Source organism: Eumetopias jubatus, unplaced genomic scaffold, assembly GCF_037043125.1.
Source record: "Eumetopias jubatus isolate StellerSeaLion01/CBP00866 unplaced genomic scaffold, mEumJub1_p1.0 scaffold_4, whole genome shotgun sequence".
Taxonomy (NCBI): Eukaryota; Metazoa; Chordata; class Mammalia; order Carnivora; family Otariidae; genus Eumetopias; species Eumetopias jubatus.
The window spans coordinates 80536196-80557643 of record NW_028274810.1 but is presented as its reverse complement, the minus strand read 5'-3'; the positions used below and the strand labels follow the sequence as shown (position 1 = coordinate 80557643).

Genomic DNA, 21448 nt, shown 5'->3' with positions numbered 1-21448 from the left:
TGCCATCTCTCCCCTCCACCTTCAGCCCTGCCCCCCTTTGCTGCCCCCTCATTGCTCTTCCGCTCATGAAAGACTTGAGGAGTCAGGGCCTTGGGTATTCTCTCACAGCCCAGGGCTGCGGGGACCATCTGGGCGTCACTCTGTCCTTTTCATTCCATGCCCTCTGTGTCTCTCATGACCTCCCCCTCTGCTCCATTTAGCTACGCACTCACAGGACCACACCTGGGACTTTGTCTTCACCCAGAGCTGCTCCGCGTTGAGAATCTCCCATTGGATTCAAATCAACAAATATTTATTGTTCACTTTGATGTGACAGGCCCCATGCTAGGTCCCAAGGATTCATCTGGGAAGAATCAGATACGGTCCCCGATCTCATGGAGTTTACATGCCATGAAGAGGACAGCTCATGGCATGCTGGGGAGCACGGGGTAGTGAGGGGAGGGAGAAGGTGGGGCCAACATCCAGGAATGCAGGAAATGCTTCCTTGAGGCTTCTTTTTTTTTTTTTAAGATTTTATTTATTCAGTTGAGAGAGAGAGAGAGAGAGAGAGCCCACACTTGCAGGGTGGGGGAGGAAGTGCAGAGGGAGAGGGAGAAGCAGGCTCCCTGCTCAGCAGGGAGCCCAATGAGGGATTCCATCCCAGGACCCCGGGATCATGACCTGAACTGAAGGCAGACGCTTAACAGACTGAGCCACCCAGGCGCCCCTTCCCTGAGACTTCTTAAGGTGACACCTGGAGAAAGAAGAGAATTTTGCCAAGCAGAGCAGGAGGGGTTGCCAGGCGGAGGGTGAGCAAGCCTGATGACAAGGATGGGAAGTACCCCAGGAGGGCTGGAGCTTGGTGGGGGGGCTCATGGGAAGAGTCAGGCTGAAGTAGACAGGGGCTCCGTCAATGCAGCACTCTCTTGATAAAGCCCTGTTAATCATCTTGGACTTTATCCTCAGGACAACAAGAAGTCACTGGAGAGACTCAGCACAGAAGTGATGTGATCTAAGGCACAGTGCCTCTGGTTAATGTGCAGAGGGGCCAAGGCAGGGTCACCTATTTGGAAACTCACATAGCAGGCCAAGAGACAAACAACAATGGCATCAACAAGGGTGTGTGCAGTGGCGATGAAGAAGTAGCTGGATTTAAGAAAGACCTACGAGATAGAATCAGATCGATTTGGTGATTTGAGTAGGTGTGGGGACCAGGTGGAGAGGCACCAAAGTGACACCCAGGTTTCTGCTCTGGGTGGTGGTGCCATCTCCCCAATGGAGGAGCAAGTTTGCGGGAGATCCGGATAACCTCAGTTACAGACACGTGGAGTCAGAGAGATAGATAAGATAGCCTGCTCATCCCCTCTCTTTGCGGGACCAGCTCAGCCCCTGGATCGCCTTCTCTCTTTCTCTCTCTCTCTCTCTCGAATACTGTACTTATTACCATTTCTGGTGACTTCACCTCTAACACCCACCTCTCCGTGCTTTGACTTCCTTGTTTCCATGGATCTTTATTCATCTGTGAAACCCACCCACATACGTGCTCACACCCCAGACCGGGTCAGTACCAAGGGCTCATCACCACCCACCTATCTGCTTCCTGTTCCAGCCCTTCCTCTGCCACATCCATGGGACCTCCCCCATGTCGCTGTCTATCACCCCTTCGGTGACCTCTGTCCCTCTTTCCCCAGCTTAGACTCCGAGGGCCCTTCGTAGATGTATCCGCTGCTGCCTGCCTTTGCCTGCTGCTATAGTTACTCAGCAGGCAAGACCCCAACCCCAGTACAACCCCACTCTCCATGTGGCACCTGTTCCAGAGCACCTGGAGAATAACACAACTGGACTGAGTGGTTTCAATGGAAACTTCTGACCACAAACCTCAGGTGGGCACTCAGCCTCTCTAGCAAATTCTACATTTTCCTAAAACTCTAACCCTAGTCTCCGAGATGACTGTATCATACCTTCTCTTGTCTCCCCAAGGCTCCAGTCCCCGTTCCCCTAAACCTCCTCGGCTGACAGGCAGACATTAGGTTCCCATTCACCCTGCCTTCTCCCTTGGGACACAGATGAGCATCCCTGCTCCTGGTACACCCTCCACTTGGACACTGGAGCCCTCACCTCTCACCTACTCTGGACTGTGCTCCACACTTGTTGCCCCACAATCCTGTAAATATGCTAGAATGTCCTCTCTCTTTTTCAAATTCCCTCTTGACACCACATCCTTCTCCAGCTACCACCCCCTTTACAAAAAAACAAAATTCTCTAAAGGTTGTCTACACTTGTTGTCTCCACTCCCTTATTGCATTTACCCATTTTAGTCAGGACTATTCTTGTCAAGGTCACCAATGGCCAACAAGTTGCCAAATCCAGTGGTCAGTTCTTCATTCTCGTCTTCCTCCCTCAGCGACATTTGGCCATCGAGAGCTCCCTCCTTAAACACCATCTTCCGTGGCTTCCAGGCAGCACGCTCTCCTGGCTTCCCTCCCACCTTGCTGAGGGGCCCTCCTTGATCTCCACCGATGCCTCTTCTTCCTCTTGCTGATCTCTAAATGCAGGGTGCCCTCGGGCCCAGTTCTCTACCCTCTCTTCCCCTCTGTGACCTTGTCCAGTACCATCTATAAAGCCATCTATAAAGTGATGGCTCCCACATTTATACGTTCGGACCTAACCTCTCCCACGAGTGTTAGACTCATGCATCCAACTTCCCATTAGTCATCCAAAACAAAACTCCTAACCCCCTACCAGAGAACGGATTTACGCCCTCTCCCAGTCTTCCCACCTTGGAAGGTGACATCCCCCACCCACCCAGCTGCTCAGTTCAAAAATCTAGGTATTGCTTTCCTCATAAGCACATCCACACCACTAGTAAGTTATATTGGGTATAATTCCAAGTTCAAAGTTCATTCCCTTCCAATCATCTCCAAGTGCCTCGTCCCCCAGGCCAAGCCACCTCATTGAGCCCCAGGATAGCTGCAGTACCTGGCTCCCTGCCTCCTCCCTTGCCCATGGCAGCCTGCAACATCTTCTGCCAAGATCAGTCAAGTCACTCCCTTGCTTAAAACCCTCCGGGTGGCTTCCCATAATGGCCGTAAAAATGAAAAGAAACCAAACTCATTGCTGTGGCCTGCAAAGCCCTACATGGATAGGCCCTGGCCGCCTCTGCAAACCCCTCTTCTTTGGCTCTCCCCTCTGCACGCGTGCACCCACACTGGCCTTCTCTCATCTCAGAGTCTTTGCCCTGGCTTCTGTTGGCCACACTCTTCCCCCCGCCCCCAGGGCTTCACATGACTTGTCTCCTTGTCATTCACATCTCAACTCAGAAATCCTCTCCTCCAGGAGGCCACTTCTGACCAGCCCTCCCCAGATGAAGCACGTGCGCCACAGTCACTCTCTACCACGTGACCCCATTTTATCTTCTTTGTAGCATTTACTAGTACATGAAATGTTATTTGTTTACATGTCTGTTCTCAGTACCATCCCACTAGAATGGACTCCTGAGCACAGGGACTCCTGTCATGTCCATCCATTTATCCACCAGCACCTAGAACAGTGCTTGACACATAGTAGGCAGTCAATAAAAATACAGCCAGGTGGAGATATCTAGTAGGCTGTTGGATGCCGGGAGTGGGGGGTGGGGGGGAGGGAAGGACTGGTCAGGAAATATTGACTTGGGAATTGTCAGCAAAATGCCTGAACACAGCATAAGATTTTGGTCCAAAATTATCGCTCAAGTAGGAAGGATCTGTCTTATACCCAAATCCTTACAAGTCTCCCATGTTGTGGAGCATGCTCTCAATTACTGCATTTTGAACAACAGAATGCTCTTTGGGGGAAACTCATTAGCCTGAAATAACCCCAATCAATGAAGTCCTGGATATTCGTGGCAGTCACTGGGTGGAATCAGAAAAAAATGGAGAGAAAGACATTTCACACAGATTCAATCATTACTCCTGGTGCTATGACTTTACAATAGCAAGTATTGTCTTTCCAGGCAAGCCCTTTATAAAAAAAAAAAAAAAAAAAAAAAACACTTTAAGAACAGTAAAGGAAGTGGTTATGTTGTGGCGATGACAAATACACACCTACCAGATGGGTTTTTTTTTAAGTTATGCAACCTAGTATTATGCAACCAGGCTTTAAGGCAGAGAATAAAGTTTTCCATTATCATTCACAGATTTAAAAAGCACTATGTCACAAATACCTTGGGCAAAAATAAAGTTTGTGCATTCTGTAAAAGGCTAGTGATAACAAACAAAAGGCAAAAATAAAGTTTGTGCATTCTGTAAAAGGTTAGTGATAACAAACAAAACTCTAATGATGTTAGAGTTAGATAACCCAGGTGTTACGGAAAAATGTTCGAAGTTTAAATAAAATTGCTTCATAAACTGTTCAGGGGAGGAAAAAATAATAGGTTACTACATTGTTCTACATAATATGTGATCTTAAAATAGGTAGCAAATTCTAGAGAGTATTATATTAAGTGAAAGAAGTCAGTCAGAGAAAGAGAAATACCATATGATTTCACTCGTAAGTGGAATTTAAGAAACAAAACAAACGAACATGGGGGGTGGGGAAAGAGAGAGACAAACCAAGAAACAGACTCTTAGCTGTAGAAAACAAACTGCTGGGGGCACCTGGGTGGCTCAGTCGATTAAGCGTCTGGCTTCAGCTCAGCTCATGATCCCGAGGTCCTGGGATGGAGCCCCACTTCTGGCTTCCGGCTCCCTCCTCAGCAAGGAGTCTGCTACTTCTGCTCCCTCTGCCACTCCCCCTGCTTGTGCTCTCTCACTCTCACTCTCTTTCAAATAAATAAATAAAATCTAAAAAGAAAAGAAAAAGAAAACAAACTGAAAGTTACCAGAGGGGAGGGGGGTGGGAGGTTGGGGCAAATAGGGGATGGGAATAGATAGATAGATAGGTAGATAGATGATAGATAGATGATAGATAGATAGATGATGGATGATGGGGCTTAAGGAGTGCACTTGTTGAGATGAATACCAGGTATTGTATGTAAGTGTTGAATCACTGAAATCTACACCTGAAACTAAATTTATACTGTATGCCAACTAACTGGAATTTAAATGAAAACTTGGAAAGAAAAAAAATAGGTAGCAAACTAAGTTAATAAAGTAAATTATTATTTCAACCACACTGAAAGTTTATGTATTCAAATCAGCTCCCAAACTTTTGAGGGTCTCCTCACTGGGAATATAGGGGGTTGCAGTTTATTTGGAGTCCTCTTGTATCTGGGCTTCTATGGTAGGTGGTAACTCAAGCCGTGAGGGTGGCTGATACTGTACAGAGTCTGTGGGGGTAGAGATGAGAAGATCCCCTAGGATGGAGGCTTAAAGGCCAAATAGAATGGGGGAAAGCCAGCAAAGGGGACTGCAGGGTAAACTGATATCATAGAAGCCAAGGGAATATGATGTCACAAAGAAGGAAGATGAAGTCACGGAAGCCAAGAGACAAATGTTCTAGAGAAGTTTCTAGAACTTCTAGAATTTTCTAGGAGAGGACTCTCTAGAGAAGGAGAAAGTGATCACCAGGGCCAAATGTTGCCATGGGGCAAATTAGATAAGGACTGAAAAGTGTTGATTCCATTTACATGGATATCATTGGCACCCATGGGAAGAGCATCATCTGTAAAGAATGGGGTGCAGAAACCAGATCCCAGGGAAGTGGAGAAGGGAGAACAGCAAGGACCAAGTACATGGAAATAGCAAGTGTGGACAACTGGTTGGAAAATGGTGGCTGGGAGAAGAATAGAAAATGAAAGGGTATTTTTGCCAAAGGATAGGAGCGGTCAAGAATTTATTTTTATAGTGAGAGAGACTTGAGAATATTTAGATAATGATGAAATGAATCCAGTAGAGGGGAAAGTAGGTCAAGGTCCCCCATAGAGCCAGAGGGAATGGGATGCAGAGCCCAGATGGAGGCTCAGACTTCAATAGGAAAAGGACAGGTCAGCTACTGTAACAAGAGGGAGGGAGGGTAGGGTGAGACAGGTGCAGGTAGGTCACCCCCCTCTCTAACCACAGCCTCCCCCCAGCTGTCTCACCTAGCTTTCCCTCAGCATCTGTTCATGTTTGCTCCACAGACCCACAGGGGGACACATAGGCACCTCCAGACCTGACCCCCTGACTTCCTCCCAATCTCCCAGCCCTTCCTGCATTCCCTTCCTTCTGCATCCTGCCTAGGCCTGGGATCCGCAATCTCTCCCACCACCCTCATGTCACATGGGAGCTCTTAGACTAATGTCTCCTTCCTTCTAGACCGCAGTCTCTCTGAGGGCCAGAACAGTATCCAGCTGGTTTGCCAATGTATCCTCGGGCCCTGCACGGTGCCTGGTATACAGTAAAATGGTAGTCAATATTTGCTGAGATAATGACTGGAATGAACTGCTGTCCAACCAATATCCCCATCATCCCTCTGCCCTTCCTGCTTAGCCCGGATCAGTCCAGCTGTACTTGCCGTGGCTACACCCTGTGGTGGGCTTTGCTCCAGTGAACCCAGGAGCCAACCAGAGTGAGGTCACTGCAAATCCGTGTTCTCCAGCCCCACCTGACAGCCCTCCTTCTTCTCTGCTTCGGTTCTCTGCCACTGTTAATGGTGGTGTCTGGCCTTCTCAGGCTTCTCCACTCTCCTCGAAACTTCTAGCCAGTTCTATCTGATCTTCATCCCATGTCTCAGAGGAAGCAAAAGCTTCCAAGAATGCTCTCCCACTGACTGACCCCAGACCTGCAGACCAACCCGCAGCCACACCGGCCCTCCCTCCTTCCCTCAGCATAGTAAATGAGGTGAGCTCACTCCTGTTACTGCTTTAACCTCCCTTACCCCACCACACCCCATGCTCAGGACCCCTGCTCTCCCACCTCTTCCTGCCCTCCTGCTTCTTCAACCTCTAGCTCTCTCCTGGCTCCCCAGCATTTCAGCAGACTCATATCTCTCCCATCCAAAAGCCAAAACAAAACCCTTCCTCGACCCCATGTCTCCCACAACCACCTCCTTATCTCTCTCTTGGCTTTCTCAACTGCACCTCCCAGAACAGGTCTGCACTCACCATCTGGACTTCCTCAGCTCCCACTCCCTCCCACCAGCTATGATCTGGTCCCTGCTCCATCACCCCACCCAAGCAGCCCTGCCCTTCCCGAGCACACGTGAGATTCCTTCACCACCAAGCCCAGTGGATGCTACCAGTCCCTGTGCCATGAGCCATTTCACAGGGTAAACTGCCTTCCCTCTGTACCTCATCCCATACCACAGATACCTTGTATGTGCTGCCCAGCCTGGCTCCAAGTGGAGGAGCTATAGGCAACTGTCGGTCATGCAACCGGCCCCTGGACCTCATATGGATATGTGCTCCAGGTGGGGCCACTCGAGCTTCCTCCCCAGATTATTTGAATCCTTTCTAAGGGAAACTTGGGAAGGTGTGAGCTTAGAGCTGGTGACCCTGCGCAAAAGCCTGTCAGCATGTGGAGAGAGGAGCCAACAGTCAGAGAGGAGCAGAGGTGAGGCAAGAGGGAGAGACACGGCCAGACCTGGCTCCAGCTGGTGCATCTGGGGCTCCTAGGCACCCCTGCCCTCCCCATGTTTCTACAAACCATCAATTCCCCTCTGTACCCAAACTCATTCAAATTGGATTTCTGTCATTTGCAATCAAGAGCACTGACTAATACGCCCAGGCTTCTTCTAGTTTTCCTGATGCTGCAGTCATGCCCTGTCAATGTCCTTCACTGCCCCCCACCACTGGGGGGGGTCCTCAGGGCTCTTCCCAGGGGCTCTTGCCATTGGGTCTGCTCTCCCGGTCTCCACTCCCTCCCTGGGTGAGCTCCTGGGCTCCCATGGCCTTCATTACCATCTGGTCACTGCTGATTCCCAAATCCCTATCTCCTCACGGATTATTTCCTTGTCTCCTATTTTCCCCTAAAATCCCTAATTTTCCTGAATATTTTTATTGTGATAAAATATACAGAACATGAAATTGCCATTTTAACTATTTTTAGGTGTACAATTCAGTAGTGTTAATTCCATTAACAATGTTGTACAACCAACACCACTATTTCCAGAACTTTCTCATTACCCCTAACAAAAACTCTGTACCCACTAAATAATAACCCACACTCAGGCCTCCACCCAGCCCTTGGTAGCCTCCAATGACTTACTATCTGTCTGAATTTACCTATTCTAGGTATCCTAGAAATCATACAATATCTGTCCTTTTGTGTCTGGATTATTTCCCTTGACATACTGTTTTCAAGATTCATCCACATTGTAGCATGTATCAGACTGGATTCCCTTGAAGGCTGAATAATACTCCATTGTATGGATATACCACATTTTGTTTATCCATGCTTCCTTTGATGGACATTGGGGTTGTTTCCAAACATTTGCTCTGGCTATTGTGAATGGTACTGCTATGAACATTCATGCTCTCTTCAGATCTTCTGGGTATAGACATAGGTGTGGACTTGCTGGCTCATGTGGTCATTCTCCATTTTTTTTGGAGGAACTGCCAAACTGTCTTCCATAGCAGCTTCCATTTTGCGTGGGCACCAGCAATGTACAGGGTTCCCCATTGTTCTTCTCTTTCCTGTCCCATGCACCCTGCTGCCCCTGAACATCCAGACATGTGTGTTCCACAGACAACCCAGCAGGGCATTTGAATGCAGAGGAAAACTCGGTTGTGTGAAAACAACCAGCACTGAGCCACATCCCATCCCCGAGGCTCTGGGATGGGCTGTGTTGGGCATTAGGTGAAGCTCAGGGATGGAGTGTGGGATGGAGTGACACTGTCTGATGCACCCTTGCATCATAGAAAAGGGGCTTTTACAAGTCATGTCAGAGTGTTCTGATGGCCTTGTCAAAATGGCAGCACTGGAATCTCATTTACAAACACACATACCACTTAGCCAACTCCAGACACAATGACCCTATCATTTCTTTCTGCTTCTCCCAACCTGGTTCCCTTCTTGTGCTTCCCAGCTCAGCCAATGGCAAATCACCTACTCAGGTGCCTATGTCAGGACCTCCCCAAACAGCGAGTTCAGGAACCATGACCCTGCAGCCCAGAACCCATCTAGGCTCTACTCCCTGATGCCCAGTGCTCAGCACCTCTTTGACCTAGAATCAAGGCTCCGGAAGCTCCCACAGTGCAGGTGGCAGGCTGATTTCAGGAATCTGGCACATGCCTCACCCCAGGCTGGCTTCCCCAGCTGCCCCGATGCCCACACCCTTGCAGCTCAAAGGGTAGCTCAAGCAAAGAGCCTCTTCCTATGGGAGAACAGAGGCTGGGTAAAGACAGACAGACCCAACCACATAGACAGCCCACTTGTCCCTTGAGTACCAGACCAGGGATTTGGGCCTGGTGGCAGAAGGGAGGGGAGAGAGATGAGGCTCCGTGAGGGAAGGCTTCCTGGAGGAGGCAGATGGTCAGGGAGGGACTTCTAAAGAGTAGGTGGGTGGGATGCTAAGCTAGAAGGAACTGATCAAACAGCCACTCTGTGTCAACATTGGGACGGGGGCTTATTCTGCGTGATGGGTTTATTCACTCATTTGGCAAATACTTTGTCTACAAAGTGCCAGGCACTGTTTTAGGTGCTGGGAACACAGCAGTGGACACAACAGACCCCCAAAAATGGCTGTCCTCACAGATTCTAGAGATGGGAGAGACAATTAATAAGAAGAAGCTACAAAATATAGACTATATTACATGATCATAGTTGCCAAGGAGAAAAATGAAGCAGGAGAGAGAATGTGGGGAGGGAAATTTGTAGCAATTTTAATGAGGAGGCCAGGGAAGGTAAGGCAGCACACCGTGCAGAGACGGGGGGAAATGTGCCCGAGGAAAAGGTGCGCCCGCGAGCACGAAGCCTGGGGAAGAGCCCAGGCACGCCCATGGACGGCAAAGAAGCCACCGAGGCCAAGCAGCAAGAGAGCCAAGAAGCCAGAATGTTCAAGTGAGGCCCGAGAAGGACCAGCTGACACGGGGTCCTATAAGCCATTCCTATACCTCTAGCTGTCACTCTGAGTGATCCAAAAACCAGGGGAGCACTTTGGGGAAAAGAAGGGGGGGCATGATCCCCTGGATGGCTGCGTTCAGGACAGATGCACGAGAGCAAGGGATAAAGAGGGTGATCAGTTATAAGACGCCTGCAATAATGCAGGAAAGAAATTATCTGTGGCTTTGATGTTACCAGGATAACATCAAGAGAGTCAGTGAGAAGTGGCCAGATTTCAAAAACATTTTGAAAGTAGCACCAAAATGATTCGGTGGCAGTGAACATGGGGTAAAAACAAAAAAGAGAGTCAAAAATGACTCTTTTTTTTTAAGGTTTTATTTATTTATTTATTTATTTGAGAAAGAGAGAGAGAGAGAGACAAAGATAGCCACAGAGAGCATGAATGAGAAGAGCGAGCAGGAGCAGGGAGGAGAGGGAGAAGCAGACTCCCGCGGAGCAGGGAGCCCGATGCGGGGCTCGATGCAGGGCTCGATCCCAGGACCCTGGGATCATGACCTGAGCCGAAGGCAGATGCTTAACTGACTGAGCCACCCAGGCGCCCCTCAACAATGACTCTTATGTTTGGGGCCTTAACGAGTAGATGAGTACAATTGCTATTTACTCATTTGGATGAGTAAAGGATGGAGAAAGATGGAGAGGGACATATGTAGGGAGCAGGGTGTCAGATAAAATCAGGACTCCTAACTCAATTTTAATTTCAAATAAAGAATAAGTAAGTTTTTTTTAGCATAAGTTAGTCCCATGTACTATCTGAAATTTAAATTTAACCAAGCATGTGCTTTGGGATTTGGTTTTGTTTTGTTTTGTTTTGTTTTGTTTTGTTTTGTTTTGTTTTGGGGGTTTTTTGTTTGCTTGCTTGCTTTGGTTCTAAAGCTGACAATCCTAATAAGGAAGGAGTTTAATGGGGGACCTGGTGAGTTTGTGATACCTACGGGGTGCCCATAGGTGAAGTGGAGTAGAAGCTGAGCCCGTGAGCCCAGAATTCGGCGGGGATGGCCTGGCTGCAGATCAGCATTTAGGCGTTGTCAGCCTAATTCTAATATTTTAAATCCTGAGACTGGATGACATTGCCAAGAGAATGAGTGGAGACAGAGAAGACACAGAGCCGAGGACTGAGCCCCGGGGCACCCCAATACTTCAAAGTCAGGGAGATCTGGAGGATCCAGCGAAGGAAACAGAGAAAGGAAAACCAGAAAGGAAGAAAAGTCAGGAGAGCGTGAAGTCCTGGCAACCAAATGCTGCCGGGAGTGCAGAGACCTAGCTGTGGGCGCCCCAGCAAGAGCGTCTAGGCGGACCGCGCTGAGCAGGGGCCTGAGGAGAGTGAGCTCAAGGGGGGTTCAGGGAACAGCTGGAGATACGGCATCAAGACAACTCTTCGGAGTCTGACTACAAAGGACTGGAAAGAGATGAGGCAGATGCTGGAGAAGTGGGGGGAGGGAGGCTTGTTTGCTCTTGAAGACAGGGAAATACCAGCACATTTACTGTAAAGGGAAAGATCCAGTAAAGAGCAGAAAGGAGAAGGTGGAGGAGAAAGAGAGGGGGCGTGAGGTCCAGGGTGGGTGAGAAGGGGTGGGATTCGGGGCACGTGCAGAATGCTTGAAGCCTAACAGCAACTCAGAAAAGCCATGTGTTACCTCCACTAGAGGATGTGTGGGCAGAAGTTCCAAGTAACTCTCGGCATCTTGGAAGGAAAGCAACATTCTAGCCTGGATCCTGGGATATCTCTTCTTTCCTACCCACAGCCCCAGACATGCTGGAGCCTGACTGGAAAGCCCCATCCGTCCACCTGACCTGCTTCCCAGTGGGTTCTGCCTACCCCACTCTGCTCAAGGGAGGAGAGGCCCTTGAGGCCCAGGGAGGGCCTGAGCCCCTACTGCACATAGACAAACACAAGGAGAACCCCAGCCAGAGAGGGAAACCCCTGCCTGAGGCCTGGGCAGAGTTTCAGACACAGGGAGCTACCTGGGAATAAGACCAGCCTGTGCCAAGGCTTGGGCCGGAAGAAGCACAGGGCCAGGCTTGGGGCCTGCCACCCCCAGAGAACAGGTGTAGGCCCTGAAGGGGGTGTGGGTGGCCCGGGCAGCTTCCAAGCCCTGGCACGACACAGCCTTGCCCCGAGGCGAGGGGATGGCCTACATGGCCTCCCACACATTCCCTTGCTCAGGGAGCAGGACTTGGAAGTGGGACAGCCACTTCACAGCCCCTTTCTGAATGGAGTCTCTTCCAGATCCCTCCAGGAAAAGCGAAGGCCAGTTGATGGAGGCACTGCCTGATGTCAGGAACAAGAGACCAGGCAAGGGCAGAACAATAGGACCTAGGCCATAAAGTCACCCGGTCAGCAGAGCTGAATAACCCAACCACACACAGAGACACCACCTCATACACAACCGCACATGCACACAGCCTCACAAAACCCTACCAGCCACCTCTGCAACATCATATCCATTCACAACCACATGCACCAAACATACCTACCTACTCCCCACTCTACCCCACTTACACCCAACAAGCCAACTGCACACACCAAACAGACAGTTCTCATGCATAACTTTATGTGCACCCAAGATTAACTCTGCAAACAAGCACTGAGTGTCTGAGGCCTGGAGCTGCTGCAGGAGTGTCCCCAGCAAGCTCGCTGCACCCTTAGAGAGAACTTCAGGGAATGTTCTGAGCACGACAGCTGAGGAAGTGGGTGAGGTGGCTTCAGAGGGGGTGCCCAGGGAATACCAGGTGAAGAGCAGTCCAGGCAGAGGGAAAAGCAATTGTAAAGGCCAGGAGGCTGGACTGGACGTGGCATGTTTGTGGAATAGAATGAAAGCCAGTGTGATTGGAGAATAATGACCAAGGGGACGTGTGATAGGAGGCAAAGCAGGAGCAGGTAGTTTGGAGCTTTGTAGGCCAAAGTCAGGAGAGTGGGTGTTAGTATAAAAGTAATGGTAAGTCACTGCAAGGATTTAATAAGGGAGTGAAAATGATCTGATTTATATCATTAAAGTACTACTTTAGCTAAGAGAAACCATGGAAGGAAAACTTTTTCAGCTCTCAGAGTGGGGAAGGCATTTCTAATTAGGATCAAACCCAGAAGCCATAAAAGATAAGATTGATACATGTGACTACATCAAAAATGTTTTAATTCTGCACCGCCAAAACTCCATATACAAAGTCAAAATACAAGTGTGAAACTGGGAGAGAGAGATTTTTTTTCTTTGTATCATAGACAGAGGGCTTCTTTCTTGAATATATAAAGAGCTCCCAAGAAATCAATAACTTAAAAGGTAACCATCTGGTAGAAAAATGGGCAAAAGCAAAGGACCGTTGACAGAAAGACAAACGAAATGGATGTTGAGTTCATCAAAAGATGCTCATCCTCACTCATAATAAGAGGAATGCAAAACAGAAGTATAATGAGATACCACCGGCAAAGGTAACACAGGTGGACAACATGCCACACATTGGCAAGGAGACGGGGAAACAGGCCCTCACGTCTGGTGGTAGCATAAACATCTTTGGAGAAGATTTGGCATTATCTGTCAAAATTGCAAATGAGCCTACAACTTTAACCCAAAAATTCCACTTCTAGGAATATATCCTATAGACTTAATTTTAAGATGCGTTAAATGATGTTTGTCCAAGGATATTTATTGCAGCGGTGTTTTAAAAAAGAAAGAAGGAAATATACAATTAAAGCTGCCTTAATTTTCATCCATATGGGACTGATTAAATATATTATAGTATAGATACTATTTAGCTGTTTGTTTGTTTCTCTTTAAAGAGACAGCTCTACATCTATTGATGGGGGAAATGGAATACTAGGCAGTTGTTTTATGAAAAAAAATGAGGTAGTTCTATGTCTATCAATAGAGGAAAAATATCCTATATTTTGTTAAATAAAAATAGCAAAGGGGGCGCCTGGGTGGCTCCGTCGGTGAAGCGTCCAACTCTTGGTTTCAGCTCAGGTCATGATCTCGGGGTCACAAGATCGGACCCTGCATAGGGCTCCATGCTCCGTGTGGAATCTTCTAGGGATTCTCTCCCTCTCCCTCTGCCCCTCCCCCCCAAATAAATAGATAAATAAAATCTCTTAAAAAAATAGCAAAGAGCAGAACCGTGTGCATATCATATCTCCCTTGGGTAAAGGTCAAAAGAAGAGTTTCTATACAGTCAAAGATGGATAGTTGACCTCAGGAAGGAAAAACAAGTAACTGGAAACCTGGTGGTCAGATGGGCAGCCCTGGTCACGCAGTCTGGTGTTCAGGGAGAAGTCAGGAGTAGCACTAGAAATGTGGGACTCGTCAGTGGTGGAGAGTATGGAAAGCCCCCAGACTGGATGAGTTCACGCAGGAGAAAAGAGGCTAAGTCCTGGGACATGCCCACTCCGGACACTAGCGTGTGAGGCCTCCAAGGCACAAGGAAACTGGTGTCAAGGAAGCTAAAGGAAGAAAGTGTTTTGAGAAGGAAGCCGTGGTCAGCGGTGTCAGGTGCTTTTGTAGACCCAGGAGGGTGGGGACAGAGACATGACTGTTGGATTTAGCATCATGGAGATCCATGGTGACCTTGATAGGTCCGCCTTTAGGACATGCTATAGGGATGGAAACATTGTTCAAAATAAGAAAGTGGGGAGCGGGTTTGCTCTGAAATGCTGGAGAGCAACAGGTGGTAGGGGGCAGATGGCAGAGTCCTGGACCCTCACAGGACACTGTCAAACTCACACATCCCCCTGCACTGACCCATACACAGAAGCACCCGGACCACCCCAGCACTGAGCCTCAGCAATGATTTTCAGGGGCCAGGACCCAATGAGTAAAAGATGGTGTCTGCCCTGTGGCTTTGCAACTATCCAGAAACTACATGGCTGAGACCTCCAGAGCTGGCTCTGCTCCTTATCATCTGTATGATCCTGGGCTAGTCACCTAACTTCTCTGTACCTCGGTTATCTCATTCTTAAAATCAGGAAGGATCATGCTTTCCTCATCCGCGGCTCTGAGGATGAAATAGTCTTCCAGCCATGCCTGGAGCAAAGATGTCTCTGAGCATCCAATGCAGGGTTAGTTGTCTATCAAAATGAGTAGTGGGGCGCCTGGTGGCTCAGTTGGTTAAGCGACTGCCTTCGGCTCGGGTCATGATCCTGGAGTCCCGGGATCGAGTCCCACATCGGGCTCCCTGCTCAGCAGGGAGTCTGCTTCTCCCTCTGACCCTCTTCCCTCTCGTGCTCTCTATCTCTCAAATAAATAAATAAAAAATCTTAAAAAAAAAAATGAGTAGTAGGTAGGGTGATCATGTTACTGATCTTCCCAGGTTTGGGGGCATTTTGAGAGTAAGGTGGTGATGTTAATTACATTGGGGCCACAAGTGTGAACCGGAACAGTCCTGGGAAAATGCCATGTATAGTCACCCCTGTGTTAGTAATATCAGTTCTATGGAGACAGTGAGGGCTCAGGCCCTGGGGTGACTAAGATCCCAGGACTCCCAGGGAGGCCAGAAACCCTGGGGTTTCTCCAAGGAGGCTGGGGAGGCTCCTTGTCATAGCACACTAATAACCATGACAAAGCGTCCTTGTGCCCAGAGCCCAGCCCCCTGCAGCCCAGCTGCAGGCCCTCCTCTTTCCGCAGAGCGTCTAGGGCCAGGGATCTCTGCCCCCAACACCCCCACCCCCACAGGATCTGCCCCTGGGCATAACTCAGGCAACAACCTCTCCCTACCAGCCCTCACCCCTAGACAAATGACCCCCATCTCCCTTCCAGGCACCGGATTCGCCGTGCCCCTTCCCTTGTGGACGTAGAGTCTGCGCCCCACTTGGTTCTCCAAAGGGCACGTGCTTCCTCGGAGGACGCAGCGCCTGAGCCGGGCGCCGCAGTGGAGGGCCGTTGTGCCGGGAGGGCCGACCCCCACAGTGCTCCCCCCCCCCCCCCCCCGCCTCCAGCCGGGTCCAGGCCCGGGCGCCGGGCGGGGACAGTGATGCGCAGGGCGCGGGTACGGTAGCCGTGGTAACGCGTGTGGGCGAGTCAGGATTGCAGGCCGTCCCGGGCCACGGCACTTCACAGTTTAGAGCGCCTCCCGCCCCTGATCTCATTGGAGCCTTGGCCACAGCCCTGCCCATGGCCACCGATGCCCCCATTTCCCACATGAAGAAACCGGGGCTCGGAGCAGCGACGGGGCCCTCGGAAGGCCGCCCCGGCAGCGGGTGGCGGCGGCACTAGACGCGGACTCCCCGCGGTCTGACGGGCTCCCAGGCTCCTCCCGGACCTTCCCCTCTCCGCACCGCCCCGGGCTGCGCCCGCCTCCCCGCCGCCGCGCGGGGCTCCCGGACGCGGGCTCCCAGTGAGTGCGGGGCGGGGGCCCCGGGACCCGAGCGCTCCCGGGCGGGGTTGGGAGGGTGCAGGGGTCTCCCCTAGCACCCCCACTGCCTTCTCGCCGCTCGATTCTGGGCGGGGTGGGGGCTCCAGGGGCTGGAAGGCTCCGGGACACCCTGCCCTCCCACGTCCGCAGGCTCGAAAGCTGCCGGGGATGGAGGGGAAACTGGGGAAGGGGGTGCGGCGGGTGGAGGAGGAAGGTAAGTTGAGGGGGATGGTCGCGGCGGGGGCATTCTGGAGTGTGACGGCAGCTCGGCAAGACTTGGTCCCCGGGCTAGGAAAAAGCGGATGGCTGGGAGGTGGTGTTGGGCGCCAGCCGGGGGTGATCAGACTGGCTCCACCAGTCCCGGTTCTGGGCTTGGAGGGAAATTCTTTGCAGGTGAGTCGAGTCCCAGGGGTGTGTCAGGCGGGACTGGACAGACAGGACCGGAAGGTGGAACGTGAGGACCCAGAAGGGGGCTGCACCCTGATGGGTGTCCGGTGACAGGGCCCCTCTTCTCTGAGGGCTGGCAGTCGGGGCCTCCAACCACCACTTCAGTTTTTTTGAACTCCCACCAGGTGAGTGGCGGCTGGCAAAGGAATGGTCTTGTGATTCTTACAACAGCTCAAGAAAGTAGGAAATCTTTCCCTTCAGAGAGAAGGAATGGAGGTTCAAACTATCAAGGGATTCTTGGAAGTGACCGGGCTAGTAAGTGGCAGGGCTGAGGCCTCGGTGCTCAATGCACATTCCACTGACCCTCCCCACAGGCCAGGTCTCATAGGGGCAAGTGGGGGAGAAAAGGAGGGTCTCCTGGGATGAGGTCTTCAGTCACACCGTCCTGTTGGAGATTCCCAGAGAAGAGGCATCAGGAGAGCCAAGGTGTTGAGAAGCAACTGTGCCTTCTCCTTTGGGGCCGGGGCGGGGGTGGGGGGGGGCGGGGGGAGTCCTTCCCGCAACCTATCTTGTCCAGGTCGTTCCTGGGGGTCCCTGCCTACACTTCACAGCCCTTCCCTCCAAGCTGCCTCTCTGAGAAGTCAGCATGCATTTGTTTATTCACCCAGCCTTTATTGAGTATCTCCAGTGTGCCAAGCACTAGGCATAAGCTTGGCAATAAGCAAGACAGAGCTGACATTCTAGTAAGGGAGACAGATGATAAATAAGAACAAAAAAAAATAACATATTTTACTTTGAAATGGTGATTAAATTCAAGGAAGAAAGTAAAGGGGATAGGAGTAGAGTGACCTGGAAGGCAGGGGCTCCTAGATCCAGAGTAATCTGTGGAGGCCACTAAGATGATGTTTGAGCAGAGACCTCAGTGATGAGAAAGACCCAGCCATACAGGGTTCTGGAGGAAGAGCATTCCAGGCAGCAGGAATAATTGCAGAACCCCCAAATCTCCCAGTGTGGCCACAGCAGAGAGAATCGGGGTGAGAAAATAAGAGAGGAGGGCAAGAATGTAGAATCTGGGGTTTAATTCTAAGCGTAACGTAAAGCTAGTAGAAAGTTTTAAACAAATGAGTGACATGATCCAATTTCATGGACTCTAAGGGCCCAGGACCGGATGATGAAAGGCCAGTGAGGAGGCTGTGGCAATAATACCCGCAAGAGTGATGGGGGCTTGAAGGAGGGCGGTAGCAGTGGAGGGGTGAGAAGCAGTCATGCAGGGTTTGGACCCACAGGCACTATGCTTGCTCAGAGTCACAAACCCAGCTCCAAGAGCACCCACATGTGCACACAGGCCCACACACGCACATGGGGAGACACGTGTTCCCACACCCATGGCACTAGACGCAAGATATACTCATGCAGACCCACCCGTCCACACCCTCTGAGTCATTCCAGCACTGGGAGAAAAATGTGTCATTTGGGGGCCTGAATACAGTATGTCTCCCTACCGTAAAGCCCTGGCATCCGGCATGCCTGGGGGAGCTGGCGCTCCCCTCAGCTCTGGCACGGGGAGGGGAGGTTGTCTCTAGAGTTTCCCTGGATCTGGTGTGCCAGGAGCCAGACCATTATTACATCCTCCATTCACCCCCAACCTGAGCTGGTCTCCCAACTTCACCACCTACTGACTGTGAGACCCTGGGGGAGGTTATTTCTTCTCTCCAAGCCTGTTTCCTCTCTGTAGAATGGGGCTTATCAGGGAGGAAGAATTTCCTTCGCCCTCCAAACTCCTTCTCGCTGGACTAAGAATGAAATTGACATGAGACAAAGTAACAGGAGAAAATCTAGTTTAATTTCATATGTATGGGGAATCCACACGGATAGGAAATTCCAAAGACAGGCAAAATGAGGTATATATGTCATCCTGAACTAAAGAGAAGGGAATAGGGGTCAGGGACTTCAAAGGGAAGGAATACAATTCACAGAAGATGAAAATGAATAAATATTTGGGAAACAAATGTTTGCCAGGCCACTCAGAAACCATGGGACGTAGAGGATTTTGATCAAACAAGCCTTGCTAGGTTCCCCCCTGTCTACCATACCTAGTTCATATAAAAATGTAGTTATCTGTGGTGATAACTTATCTTCCTGGAGCTGGTCCTCTATATGAATTCTTTTAGGCAGTTGAAAGAGAGGTAAAGAGCTTTTCCTGAATCTGACGGGTTTTGATTGCTTTTAACTCAAAGCAATCTTCATGCCAAAGTGGCCTATTTTGGGGTGGCCTGCCCTTGGCCCCTACAGGCCCATAGCCCCGCCCTCACAAGACAGTAGCAAGGCATGGATGAAGTAAGTTGCAAGAACCCGGCCTGGGACAGGCATCCAGCAGGGAAGAGGAGAGGAGGTGGTGGATAGCATGGCCTGGCACCAACAGCCCAACCTAGAATCCAACTGTAGTTTTAAATGGGTGACTTGCCCTCTCTAGATTTCACAATGAGTGGCCAGCATTTATTGAGCACTTACTCTGTGCTAAGTGCTTTACAACTGTTCTCTTCATCTGTAAATGAGGAGCATAATACTATCTACCTCGTGGGGTCATTATAAGGACTAAAGGAGATAATGTTGCACCAAACGTTTAGCTTGGTGGCTGGCTCACAGTAAATGCTGCATAAATGGCCATTGTTTATCAGCATGCACATCCCCTTCCTTCCCCGCATACAAGCTCTGTGACTTTTGGCAGGTTACTTAACCTCTCTATGCCCGTATCCTACCTGCAGCTCGGGAAGAGTAACAGTGCTCATCTCAAAGGGTCATTGGATGATCGCATGAATCCATCCGCATAAAGAACTCAGAACAGCACCTGGCACGTAGGCAATGCTCAACAAATGTCACCTGGTCGTGAACATACAGCTTCTCCTTTTATTCTGTCAGGCAGGCACGGCCCCCGGCACCCCCGCCGGGCACCATGGACTGGAAGACGCTCCAGGCCCTCCTGAGCGGCGTGAACAAGTACTCCACGGCGTTCGGGCGCATCTGGCTGTCGGTGGTGTTTGTCTTCCGCGTGCTGGTGTACGTGGTGGCCGCAGAGCGCGTGTGGGGGGACGAGCAGAAGGACTTTGACTGCAACACCAAGCAGCCGGGCTGCACCAATGTCTGCTACGACAACTTCTTCCCCATTTCCAACATCCGCCTCTGGGCCCTGCAGCTCATCTTCGTCACGTGCCCCTCGCTGCTGGTCATCCTGCACGTGGCCTACCGCGAGGAGCGCGAGCGCCGCCACCGCGAGAAGCACGGGGACCAGTGCGCCAAGCTGTACGCCAACGCGGGCAAGAAGCATGGCGGCCTGTGGTGGACCTACTTGTTCAGCCTCATCTTCAAGCTCGTCATCGAGTTCCTCTTCCTCTACGTGCTGCACACTCTCTGGCACGGCTTTGGCATGCCGCGCCTGGTGCAGTGTGCCAATGTGGCGCCCTGCCCCAATGTCGTGGACTGCTACATCGCCCGGCCCACCGAGAAGAAGGTCTTCACCTACTTCATGGTGGGGGCCTCTGTGGTCTGCATCGTGCTCACCATCTGCGAGATCTGCTACCTCATCTTCCACAGGGTCCTGCGGGGCATAACCAAGAACAAGTCCCCCAAAAACCGCAGCCTCCCATCCTCCACCAGCCGGGCCTCTACCTGCCGCTGCCACCACAAGCTGGTGGAGGCCGGGGAGCTGGGCTCCGACTCTGGTGACGACAAGAGGCACGCGTCAGCACCCACCATGACCCCTATCTGACCACAGGCTGGGGAGAGGCCCTGGGTGCCCCCCCCACCCCGTTGAATTCCCTAATCTATCCAATTTCATTTCTGGCAGACTTCCTGAGCACTGGGCACTGCGCTGTCTGCCTGGGTGTAAGTCTCCTACCCCAGAGCCGGCCAGCCCTGGGTGGGGACAGACACTGAAACAAGCAAATTAGCTACTGCATGCAAGGGGACACTGAGGGGACTTGCACCTAACCCAGGAGGGGGTGCCCAGGAGAGGCTTTGCTGAGGAAGTAATGTTTGAGAGAGGTGGGAAGCGCTTCCCAGCGGAGACAACAGCAGGTGCAGAGGCCTGGAGGCCACAAAGCGGGAGATACTTGCCCTGGTTGGAGGCACCAGATCAAAGGGAATCTCCATTTCCTTGGAGACTTCTGGGGAGGGAAGGAAATAGTCGCTAAGCAGTGGGAGGTCTGAGGCCTGAGAGTGAGCTTGTGACGAGGAGCAGGAGGAGGCGACTCGAGCCCCTGCCTGAGATATGCAAGGACCCTCCCAGTCCCCACTGCCTTCAGGGGAAGCCCCCCTCTGCCCAATCCTCCTCCCCCCAGGTTCAGACAGCTTTGCTCCCATCTTCTCCCCATAAATGTGCTCAACCTGGTGCCAGCCTCCCAGACCATGCTCCCAGAGACTCGAGGTAGATGTTCCTTGAAATCAATAAAGGCTCTGTTTTATACAGGTTGGCTCCGTCCTCTGTTCTCCACTCCCACCCACGAGACCTGAGGGCAGGGAAGGTAGCCCTCAGGAGGGGAGAGAGCTATATGTCTGTGGGTGAGGCTAGGATGGGGCTGTGGCCAAGGCTGGAGCAGAAGCTGGGCTGGGGCGGGGGTTGACCCACGTAGGGATGTGGGACGGAACCTCCCAATATATATGTTGTGATTATAGGTATGGTCACAAGAGGGCGCTGTGCTCCCTCTGCAACTGAGCTTCCAGCATTTATA

General features: G+C 51.1%; 1 protein-coding gene across 1 annotated transcript; it reads left to right on the top strand.

The window, feature by feature from the left end:
* Nucleotides 1-19674: 19674 nt before the first annotated feature.
* Nucleotides 19675-20487, top strand: GJB3 (gap junction protein beta 3). Its single transcript, XM_028113850.2, has one exon. The coding sequence runs from the start codon at nucleotides 19675-19677 to the stop codon at nucleotides 20485-20487; it is 813 nt and encodes a 270-aa protein (XP_027969651.2).
* The last annotated feature ends 961 nt before the right edge of the window (nucleotides 20488-21448 follow it).

Bases quoted from the DNA above. Each gene is read 5' to 3' on its own strand.
- GJB3 (XM_028113850.2), top strand. From the start codon at position 19,675: ATGGACTGGAAGACGCTCCAGGCCCTCCTGAGCGGCGTGAACAAGTAC.